General features: G+C 40.3%; 1 protein-coding gene across 7 annotated transcripts in view; it reads left to right on the top strand.

Moving 5' to 3' along the window:
• The window catches only part of epb41l3a (erythrocyte membrane protein band 4.1-like 3a), a 53,372-nt gene that overhangs the window by 35,516 nt on the left and 5,535 nt on the right, over positions 1 to 12,321 (top strand). For 3 of the 7 annotated variants that reach the window (XM_061237646.1, XM_061237649.1, XM_061237648.1), the window contains 6 exons: positions 665 to 700; positions 2,742 to 2,927; positions 3,508 to 3,585; positions 5,099 to 5,731; positions 9,286 to 9,405; positions 9,993 to 10,157. In XM_061237646.1, coding sequence (XP_061093630.1) covers positions 665 to 700; positions 2,742 to 2,927; positions 3,508 to 3,585; positions 5,099 to 5,731; positions 9,286 to 9,405; positions 9,993 to 10,157 — 1,218 coding nt within the window. The remainder of the gene's footprint in view (positions 1 to 664; positions 701 to 2,741; positions 2,928 to 3,507; positions 3,586 to 5,098; positions 5,732 to 9,285; positions 9,406 to 9,992; positions 10,158 to 12,321) is intronic. The other 4 variants (XM_061237647.1, XM_061237650.1, XM_061237651.1 and 1 more) reach the window with 4 other exon arrangements.

The raw sequence follows: 12,321 nt of genomic DNA on the forward strand, positions 1-12,321 counted from the left end.
AATTTTAGCATCACAAAGCCGTTACATAGTTGAAAAAAGAAATTGTTCCATAGCTAATGCAATTATCAATTGAAATAATACCTGCATTCTATTATCATAGAATTGTTTTTTTTTTCTTTCTGTTTAGTTTTAAGGTTCGTTGCAATGTGCTCATCTTTTCATGTTACTCACTGATGCATGCCTCTCTTGGAAAAATGAAAATGTAAATTTTTATATTTCATGAACAGATGTGTGATGGCTTTGCCCCAACAGGGAGTCAGAAATTGATGATTTCTGATTTGGGGTGCTTCAGTTGTGAGAGGGCCGAAGTGATTGTTTTTCTTCAGTGTGCATCCCCAGAAAACGTGCATCTGTATCGCAATTGGACAAACAGTTTAATACCCTTTCCATTCCTGACACAGCAATGTTCCTAAAAGGCCCAATTCAATCCACACAATTGAGTCTATTCATTTATTCCAGTGTACAATATTGTGTCTTAAGCTTTTTTTTTTGCCTAGATTTTACCACCTATTCTTACCGAGAGATCATCAGTTCATTTGCAAGTTCGCAAGTTCACAGTCTAGTGTTATTAAACGTTGTGCGTTGTATACACTAGCACTTCTCTGATAACCAACAGTCCTTTTTTCCATTTTATCCTTTGTGTGTTCATTGTCCATGCTGACAGTCGGATCAAGAAGATGAATCTGAGATGAAGACGCAGGTATTCTGGGCTTTGATGCTGCGTTCCATTTACCTCGGAAGTCGGAAGTCGGAGCTGGGAATGACGTCACACCCGAGTTGACCGCATTCCAGTAAACAACTCGGATAACCAAGATGGACGCCTCCAGTGCTATTGTTGCTATCGTTGTAGCCATTGTTAGCAATACCAGTTGAAAACACCACATTACACGGTATTCTATACATACAAACACCGTAGTAACATGTCCACAGATAGACGTTGGACAGTACTACGTATACCACTTATTGAATTACACAAAAACAAAACAGAAGCGCTAAATAATACATTACGAGAGATTTTATTAACCGTTGACGCACGGAGCAGCCATCTTGGATTTCTAACTCGGGGTTACTCAGTTCTTCCGACTTTCCCAGTCGGAAATCCCACCTCAGGGGGCGTTCCAGTTGAAATGTCCGACTGGGAACTCGGAAATTCCGACTTCCCAGTACAAATGGAACGCAGACTTATCAGAGGTGGAAAACCCATCTGTTGATAAGTGGGCATAAGCTACATTGTCAACACCATGTGTATCTCACTGACATTTTTCACCACTGCTTGTTGCGTAATTTCCTTCAGCCTATCTTTTCATATCTAAAACGCCCACTAAATATTTTCAAAGAGCAGTGACCTAGGTTTTTTGAAAAGCCCCTATCCCTATCCCTGACCCCAGAGCCCAATTCCCCCTCCCCCTCCACCTCTTGTGGTTAGCAACGTCATCATCCGATAATTATGCAAAAACATACATCATGTCACATGGGAAATCGTTTTACTAACAGCTCAGAAGAAATAGCAGTTAGACTCTAAAATATGCATACTTCTAGCATCATTGCAATAGTTTAACTTGGATCAGTATGGAATACAGATGGAAAGCTCCAGGTTGATATGAAAAGTTCAAAAACATAAGAAATATGCATGGGGGTCTTAAAGCTGCATTGGTTTTTCATCAGAATTAAATGTGTTTTCTCATTTTTGAACATCTCAAATTCCTCATAGCTTCTCCATTTGGAACTAAATAAATAGGAGATATGCTCTCTGGAAAAAAAGCTGGTCCAGTTTTTTCGGACAGGAGGGAGAGCAATAGTAATGAACAACAAATCTGCAGTTGCGGACGGAACCATCTTCTTTTCATATGATAACAAAATAGGTACTTCTGTACATTTTGAGATGAGTCCCCTTTTTTTCTTTTTCATTCCAGAATAGTTTCGAATAAATAATGCGAATAAAAGGAGAAAATGTTTATGTCAAACATGGTAATGATGTTAGATGTGATGTGACATTAGAGTGCATCCCAGCTTTTTTGTTTGAACAAAATAACCTTCGGTCTTAAATTTTGGAGAGCATGCTACTATTATTAATCAAAGCCCAGTCTACTGACCTCTCAGTCTTAATGTGTTTCTGGTTATGACTATGATTATTTATTTTGTAACACCTTTGTGTTTTATTTTTTTAATTAATAGCACTGTTCTGGTTATGTTACTGCAGAGGTTCAGGCCTTTCATGTTTGTGAAAGATTTTTGTCACAAGAACAAATTATACAGGGGCATATCTGCTGCAAGGCAGGAAATTCAATTTTCTGCTACTTTAGAATTTGCAGCTTGGGCCAACTGATAATGATAGAACTAAACCTTAATCCAATATATTGGTACTTAATGTTAAAATGCCTTCATACCAGCATACATAGGCACCAGTTCTGTTAGTGCTGAGGAGTATGGGGAGAGGATAGGAGGATACATTGTTTGGAGTATTGGGACGCACCCCTCATTTGTCTTGTTCTTTTTAAAACCATGCTTGCTTGAGCAGCCTAACACCAACGCATATAAATAGCCAAACTAGGGATGCAAATTTTAATTTATTGCCTTAACATTAATAAACAATCATTGATTAATCGTTAGAGGCATACTATGCAGGATTTCTTGCCTTGCTACCCATCTGTGTTAACATACAGAAGAATTTCTACGTCAATACTAAGTTCTAAGTAGTTATTTCCTGTTTTCAATTTTTTTTTCCATCATCATTCTCCTAGGAAACGAAGACTCCAGAGGAGCTGATGAAATACCAAACCAATATAAGTGAACTGAAGCGTACGTTTTTAGAAACGGGTGCAGACACTTCTGCTCTCACAGAATGGGAAAAGAGGTTATCCACATCACCAGTGCGGTCCCCAAGGCTAGAGGAAGCGCCCATGATCGAACCCCTTGTGCCTGATGAAGTAAGTGACATCATTGACATCAGTTTGCAGTATGCCCCACCTTTTTTGGGTATGATTCATCATCTAAATAGGGAGGCAATGTGGCATTGTTAAGTAATACATTTATGTCAGCAATATGTTTATGTACAGGTATAAGTACATTAGACTGTATCTCTAATTTGTAATCCTTGGTAAAGAGGGGGGGTTCATCCATATTCTAAGGAAGCACCAATAGGAATGTGACTAGTTTGGCTATTTTGTCATAAAATTCATTCAAAATAATCTCTTAATCAGATAATATATATTGGCAAATGCAACAAACTCTTGTAGGCAAAGCTTGTATGTAACACAAGAGTGAATCTTGAACTTGAGCGTACAAAGAAATTGCGTTGTTTTCATGGTCCATATTGGTTGGTTACAAAGCCATGCAGTGATTGATTATGGTCAAATCTTGTTTAATCTACGAAAATGTCCAAAGAAACCAAACTCGATCATAATTTTACAAAGGCAGGCGGCACGCATGTGAACACCCCCACACATAATTGCATATCTTTCTGTACCTTTTATCCATATTCCTTCTTTGTCCTTTTCATGTCTTTAGGCCAAACATGATGCAAAAGCGATGGCTGCAGACATCCTGCAAGTGAAGCACAGCGTTTTGGAAACGAGAAGCACCACGGTATGGACCCGTCCTTTCTGTAAGCCCAACCACAAGTCTGTGTGTGTTTTGGGTAAGACCCTCACAGCGCAATGACACATACACCTCTGCCGTGTGGGCATAGTTGACCGAGTGTGTGTGCGTTTATTAAATCGCTTCTGTCACTCAAGTGTTATGCCAGGGACGTAGCCAAAACACCCATAGTCAGTCTGTGACGTGTGGGCACATTCAGAGGAGCAGCGAAGCCTGTACACATCCGCTTTCATCTGCACCTCAAAGACCGCTTAATTAGAATTGGAAGGAGAGGTACGATAAGAAAGTAGGTTACCTCAAATAAGTAAAAAGCAGGATTTTACACAGCAGGAGAAGACACAAGTAAGAAACTTGGTGCAACTATATTTGAAGATTGGGAGGGTCCTTCTGTCACCGTTCATTATTATATTGCTAAAGTAGTTTCAGAATCAATTTTTGGGGTTAAATTGTATATACAGTGTATTAAGTTATTCTCGGTTTAATGATTATAGGGCCATTTCATTGCTTGGGTTGGTTTCTTTCAGTTTTATTTTGTTGTCCTTCTCATTGCTTCTTGTTGAACATGCATGAAATCTGTGTTTCAATAAGGCCTATGGTATGTCAGTGATATTTCATGATTGTGGTGCCCATTTGCCGGTTGAATTTGCAGCTGCAAGACTGGTAGATCAACATCACCTTTGAAAAACTAATAGAAAACTAAAAGAAAATGTTACTTTCAGACAAAATGTTTAATTTTGTTCTTGTGAAATTACAATGTTGTTTGTTATGGTTAAGTCACATGACAATGACATTTTTGTCTTCTGTGAAATCTGCTAAAAGTGCATCTTGAACAGATTTGATCCTCTTTTATTCCATGCATAAACAGAAGGAAATTGCAGTATTCTTGTGGATTTCTGTCTCAGCAGATCAGGAAATCATGCAGATTGCAGCAGTCTGACAGTCTAATCTTACCCTCATTTGCCCATGCTCACATAAGTTGGTACAGTTTCAGGAGGAACTATATTTGTTATTGCATCACCAACCGTATGTTTTCCCCCCAATTAAACCAGTTTTAATATTCCAGTACTCAATTGAATTATTCAGAACTATGCCTTCTAGTGTTTTTAAACCTTTAATGATTTGAGGGTTTTAGTTTCAAGAGAAAGAGGCCTGTCAGAATAAATTTAGCTTTAAAGAATGTTTTGCATGCGTGTAAATTGATTCTGTTAGTAAAGCAACAGACATCTGGCCCATAGCTTTTTTCAATTGCAATGCAGCAAGTATATTCCCTGCAGTCCTATGTAGCATCAAATTGCATTTATATCCATGGGATTTCCAGAATGTTACATAAAACTATAAGGCAAAAAAGTCCTTGATCTATTTTTTTACAAGAGAACATTTTACTCTTTTAGAATATACTGTATCCTTATTAGATTCAGAGTTGAGTCAGTGTTGAACATTATGCTGTGTACATGTTTTTTCAGGTAGTTTGCTAATTCCAGTTTTTGTATCTTGTATGTAGGATTCTGATGGGTGGGTTATAGTAAACAAAGTCCCTCCCAAGGTAACAGAAAAGAAAAATGTTGTCAACTATAAAATAGTGTCAGTGACTAGCACTGCCGTTGATGGGGAGCACAAAGGCACTGAGTACAAAACCTACAAGGACTTCCGCAATGAAATCAAGTCAAAACAGGAGGAGATGAAACAGAAACCCTACACTTTGGGGAAATCCTACGACACCATGTCGGGTAAAATTGTCACCATGACGGCCCGAACCAAAGATTGTGACAAACCGGTGCAATTGTACCCACAAGAAAAGAGGATGGCGGATAGGCCCCGACCGGCCGTGAAGATCATACCCGTCTCCGCCGATTACGAGATGCTAGAGTCAGCAGCCGAGGATGGCAAAGGGACTTTGGTTACCATAAAGGAGGCTGAAACTCCCTCGCCCTCTGAGGCCACTGTAGGCACTGTGAGGACTGTGATGGCCATCAGCTCAGGTGAGGAGATAGGGCGAGCGAGAAAGCCTGAAGTGAGGTTACAGAAGGACAGCGTGGAGGGATTCAAGGACCTGACTTCCACCAAGTCTCCAACAGGCCTGCGGTTGACCACTGCGCACTATGTAACCAAAACTTCGCCTACATCCAGAGCAGTGGTATGATTTCAGCACGGATGAGATCTGCTCCTTTCCCACCATGACCCCCCCCCCCCCACACACACACACACTTCCCCTAACAGCCTCAGCTCTCCCTCATTCTAGAAACTGCCGCATGACTGAGGCCAACTTTTCTGCTTACAACCCAATGACCACGGTGTGCTCAAGTACCTCCTTGGACGGCTTTGCTTCTGTATTCGGACACAAATCCTTAATTTCGGTATTTGCTGTCACTCACCTGCTTTCAAGCTAAACATGCTGCTTTCTGGGGCACTGGCCTTTCCTGCTCTCATCCGATCTCCATGAGGCAAGTAAAAAATGGCTTGTGCAAACCTCACTGAGCACTAAACCTGAGCTGTGCTGTGAAGTCTCACAGAAGTGACCCTGAGCTCCTGCTAATGGCACCACTGCAATCCCTCTCTACTTTTCAGTTTGGCCACTTTTAAATTTTTCATTTGTGCTTTCTGAGTGCTCTGCTTGCTTTGAAAAAATGGGCCCTATTCATAAGAGATTTTTTAAGACTGAAAGGTTAGTTTGTTTCCTGTTGGTAGTTTTATGATATGCCTGTTAATGGTAAGGTAATAGTCTGCCTGGTAATGATGCCCCTGCAACTGCTCGTGCATGAACATTTTCCTGTTTACAGGAACATGAATATGGACCTTACTATACTGATCAGAAACAACAACAGAAACAAAAATGGATCCCTTACAATTAACTGACAGTAAATTAATTTTCTAGTTAAATATATCTTGGCATTGATTAATCTACAATTATACTGTTAATAATAGATCTCCAATTATTTGTGTTGGACTGCAGATGTTTCTATTTTTCACAGTATAATCATTGAATCTACAATAGCTCCCACGCTTATGACATGATTGGTACTAGTAAGCATTATTGTCCTAGCAGATTTAATCTTTTTCATAAAACAAGGTAATGTACTTTGGAAGAGTCAGTTGGTCATTACTTTTAATTCATGAAGAAAACAAGACCAAAAGCATTCTTAGGACTCATCGCCTCACTGCATTAGAAAAAGCTTTGAGGTTTCCCCTCAGAGGAAAGAGACCACACGTTTCAGACATTGCCTGCCCAGCAATGGAGATCACTAAATCAAGCCACATCCATGTGTGGCGGTGGTTATGGTACTAACACCAGCTGACCAGATGACCTGCTACAGCGTGGCCACCCTCCTTTGGTGATGAAAACTCTTATATCTGCCATGCCTGAATGTAATAGAGGCACATCATAGTTGGAGTCAGTCTGGAGTCATGTGGTCATTTTATCATGTTGTCCTTCCCAAGTGAAGTTCCTGCTTGCTTCAGCCACAGTAGTGTTTTCTGTCTGTATTGCATTATGTCTATTTGTTCACTGTTGCATTGACTCACTTTAGTTATATTTGACTTTGAGACTATCTTCTGGAGTTTTTGGTGTTGGATTTGCTCCTCAATAAAAGAAAAACTCAAGCAGAAATTAAGGGGCCAAGCACTCATAGCCACAAAGCTTAACTGCCAGTGTCAAGTCCTTAATAACAGTAGATATTTTCCATTTTCAAGCTGAACACCGAAGGTTGTACAGAACGAATTAATATAATCTGTATGGATATACGCAAACACCAGCCATGTATGAAAATGTAGTTCATTTTTGCTCTTCTACCGACATCTCATTCTCATTTTATGCAAGTGCACTGTTTATGAAACATATTTCTTGTGTATACAGCAGTGGTTTACAAGCTCACTCTTGGGGCCCCACTTTGTATGCTGGTTTTCATTACAGCCACAAATGAAGCACGCAGAATTGTAACAAGCTGTTAATTTTTCTTAATTAAATCATTTCCATTATCATGAAAATAGCGATATCATCAAGTCAAAATAGCTATTGATGCTATGAAGAATAAATTACCCATACTCATGTTGTGCTTAATACGCTATATAATTTAAGACTGGGGTGAATCAAATGGTGGAACATCTAACTACACATATTTCTGTGGTATGGATGAGTTTGTTCTTAGGAATCTAGCAAAAAAGAATTTTGATTCTAGGTCAAAGGAGTCTGGCGTTAAAGGCCTTTCATAGTTTGCATTTTAAACCATTTGCTGTACCACTGAGTGGCCAATCAAGGCCAGAATTGCTCAATCGCTGCTTGGAGTAACTCTCTATCAATGTACAAAATTTGGTCCAAAAAAAACCTACCATGTGGTTTTGCCAGAACTGTGAAAATAATAATAATAATAAATCATGAAGCACAGCAGGGTACCTCGCACATTTGGATATGTTCCAATATTTGCAGATACACTTTTTCAATCAATAGAGTATATACAGTATGTGCACCATCACACAATACCTAAAAGAAGACAGTAGAAACTCAGGTTTAGACGATGCATCAAACCCATTGTTTATGGAGAATGGAGAGCAATTCCCAAACCATCCCCAGCATCAATCAGGCAGAGCATGCTTTGGTTACACCTGGCAGAATTTATTACAGCTGCTAGCCTCTAGAAAACTGATATTCACACTGGAGAGCATTAATGTAGCATTAATGCCATAACAGTACATCACCTTGGGCTTTGTGAGATTCTGTATCAGTATTCTTAATTCTTTTAAGTTGGCTATGTGAAGAACTTGCCAAAAGGAATTTTACTTTCTGATTTTGCAAAAAAATGTTCATGGGAGTGTATCATATATGTCTGTAGTTTTCGAAGGTAGCTCATGTTTGTCTGGGATGCTGTTACGTGCTTACATTACATCTCGCTTTCCAAAAAGAAAGACAAATGATGCAGTTGTGACCACACAAAGAAAGAGATCAAATGATATGCAATGTGAAGTGTACCGGTGAGCTTTGCTTCATTTGCATATCATTTGATCTTTTTTGTGTATAGTTACATACTGCATTACTGAATGGGTACAATAGGCAGAAGAGCTCCCTGGTGTAAAATCCAGCTATGACCAGCTTGAAAAACCAGCTACCAGCTGTTTCAAAACATAGCCTGAGCTGATCAAACCATGTTGACCATAGAGCTGGTCTAACTGGTCAACCAACCACCAGCTGTTTCAAAGCCCAGCAAGGCTACTGTATGTACAGCATTGAGAGCCCATTCTACATTCGTATTTTATCTCCCAAGTCCTGGCTCATGAATTCAGTATTACCCAGTATATAGATGTACAGAATCACTATAAAGGTTAAATAAAAATGTATGCAGTATCCTAAGCAACAAATGACCTTACATATTATCTCTAGATGTCCTTATTTTGCTGTGATGTCTGTGCTTCAGTTTTATAATGCAATGCAATCTTTTGTGTACATAGCATACAGTACAATGTTCAGTGATCTTCCATGCTGGGCAGGGAATATCGACTGTTACTGTAGCACTATTGTCCTTCAGAGAGTTGTTTTTTTTGTTGCATGCTGTTTTATGCTCTTATGAATAAGCCCTCAATGACCCCTTTTACGTTTCCCTATCCCGTCTGACTGATTGTGGTGGCAATCTGTCTTTTGGACTCTGTGGTCCCTTTGTCTGTCTTTCTCTGTCTTGACCGTCCATCTCTTTGTCTGTTCAGCCTAAACCCACCTTTGACGAGATGTCCCCGGAGCTCACGGCTCTGCTGCAGTCAGCACGAGACCAGATCAGCACAGTGGGATGGGCCACCTCTCCTTCACATAGTCAGACCATTCTCAAGGTGGACCTGTGTCTCTATCGCACCTCTTTCAGAGATTGTGCTGCTTATTAGCATAGCGCTAATTTCTCTCCCCTGACGGGATTTGTGGAATTTGCATTGTCTGTCGTCACCTGTCCCCCATCCCCTCCTCCCTTTGTGTGGTTCCCCAGTCGATTGAGGGAAACCATCCAAACGCTCCTCAGAGCTGTGCCTGCAGCAGTGCACAGTCCCGCAACAAAAATTGCAGTGACACTTGCTGATTGTCCTTGAATGGAAGATATGAAAACAGTTGGTATTGTTAAACTAGGTTGCGCATAGGTAAAAGGTTGGGATATGTCCTACAAATGTACTGTTGCGCATCCAAAAGAGTGTGGTACCTCAGGTAACACGTGTGTAATGATATTGCAGTATTCCAATAAATTGATCAATTGCGCCAGACACAGAATTATCAAGAAGTATTCCTTATTACAAGAAAATGCCCTTGAAATTAGACTCCTTTAGTTTTACTCGCCTCTACTTTATCTGATAACCAAATGTTTCTTGCGGCACATCAGGTCATTCCAGGTGACTGATGCTTTTGCTGCAATGCTTTTTTTCACCTCCTACAGTCGACGGAGCGAAAAGAGACGATCACACTGCAGAAGGCAGCCTCCCAGCATCAGCAGGAGGAGGAGGACAAGCAGGAAGAGCAGGAAGAGGAGAAGGAGGAGCAGCAGGGAGTGACAGTGACTCAGGTGCTGCAGGATACAGAGCTCCCGCCACAGGAACCTGTGGTGAATATGCATGTGGCCGAGGCCAGCGACGGCGCCCTTGCCAACCCTAGCAGTGCCGCTATCGCTGACGCTAACGCTGCTTCCGCTAACGCCGCCGCTACCGCAGTGCAGGCTGCTGCTCCGCCCTGCTTGGCAGGAGAGGGGGGCTCCCCGTGCCCGACAGATGCCGGCCAGGAGCAGGCCGTCTCCTCTGCAGAGGGACTGGCAGAGCTGGGGCAGGCTGCTGAGGCTTTCAGGGCAGACGCAACCGCTGCTATGCCTCATGCTAAGGTAACTCACACTGCCCCCGCTATTCCATGCTCGTAACGCCACCCCCAGTCAATCAATACTGAACCATCCAAATGCTTCTTAGAGCTGTGTGTGCATTACTATTTTGTTCATCAATAAAATTCTTGTTCCATGGCTGCAATTGGAAATCATTATCTAAGCAATTGAAGATATGGCTGGGTCGACAATACACCTTGTAAGGTGGATGAGAAGTTGCTTGGTAGGAAGCAGTCACTCAAATGATAAATATGAATCCTTATTTTAAAGGAAAATGAGGCCGGCTGAAACTAAGTGAAAAAACCTATAGAAATACAAATTATTTTGCCCGGCTCACATGGGGCAGCAATAATTGGCTTGCTGCTCCAGAGGGAGGGACTTGGCAGGGTTATTAGATCGCCGCACAATAAGCACCTCGGGCGCCTCGGAATCACGGCAACGGGCACGAGACGAGACGGCTTGAAGAAGGCGTGTCGCTCTCATTCGGGCCGCCGAGGGACGGGGTACGGGCGGTACATCTAATACGACTACCTCCAATTGAGTCAGACGAGGTACAATTGGCTACCAAATTGGGAGAAAAAGGGAAAAATCTGGGGAAAAAAAAGAAAAAGAAAAAAAAAAAAGAAATACAAATGATACATTTTTCACAATGTTGATAAGCTTAAGCACCTATTATTTGTTTACTACATTTTAAAAGTTGCTATTAAAGTGTGCAATATGGTCATATGATCAAGTCCTGCAGAGAAATGAGTTTGCATTTCTTTATTTGGGGAAAGTGACATTCTGTACAAGACCATCATACCATACATAGGAGCCACAACTAAGCAGAAGAATATACCAATATATACACTTATATCATTTAATAACTGCTGGAGTGGAAATATTGTATAGTTGACTGTACATTATGTAGTAATTTCCAATTTTTCATAATAGGCTGTGTCTGTATCATGTAGAAAGATTTTATATTATGTTATTATATTATTCATATTATCAGGATGAGCTATTCAATATTCTCACCCATATCTCCATGCTTTGTACAGTCTCTCTAATTTATTCCCACAGAGATGTTTTGGTCTTTTCCAGAAAGTCCACATTTCAGTATTTCTGTATTAATTACCATGGATTTAATCATATTACTACAATTTCAGTGTAGGAAACTGCTCCAGAGGAATTGTAAAACTTTATCCTTTAAAGGTATTACTTTGGTGGCATGGATGTGTGCTATAGTGTGAAGAAAAATGATAAGATCTTTAGTGTGTTGTAGCCTTCACATGCTGCGATTCAAAAGATGTGAGCATCAAAGTAAAGATCATTTTAAAAAGTGATTTACAGAGCTGAGATGTGAGCAAACTGCATACTAAGTTCTGTGGGGTGACCTTTCAAGACCTTCACTAGAGTGGACTGTGACACACACAACTTTTTCCTTTTGACACCTTTGTATGTCCATGTCTTAAGGGCGTACTCATTAATTTTTCCTGGGTAACATTTGGTGTATGATATGGAAAGATCAATTTTACTGTTGAATATCTATTAGCATTTCTTGTTTTTGCTATTTGTTTTGTGAGGATTGTATGAAAACTGACTGTTTTTTTGCATACAAATGCTGCTGTTCAGTTTTAATTACGAATACAATACTATGAACTAAATGTCTACCCTACAAAATGTGAAAAGAATACTAGTACACGTTATGCTCCAAGTCATGTAATTAATCCCTGAGCAAAAAAAAAAATTGACAATTAAGTCTTCCGCAGGTTGAAATGTTACTCTTGACTGATTAAATAAATCGCTTGGGAGCACGCAAACAGTGCTGCCATTCTTTTCCTATTCTGATGTAATTTTTAACAGGCACTTGTTTGGCAAATGACAGATGTTGAACACCCATTAAATTACCCTTTATTCA

This window comes from Conger conger, chromosome 4 (genome assembly GCF_963514075.1).
Source record: "Conger conger chromosome 4, fConCon1.1, whole genome shotgun sequence".
Lineage (NCBI taxonomy): Eukaryota > Metazoa > Chordata > Actinopteri > Anguilliformes > Congridae > Conger > Conger conger.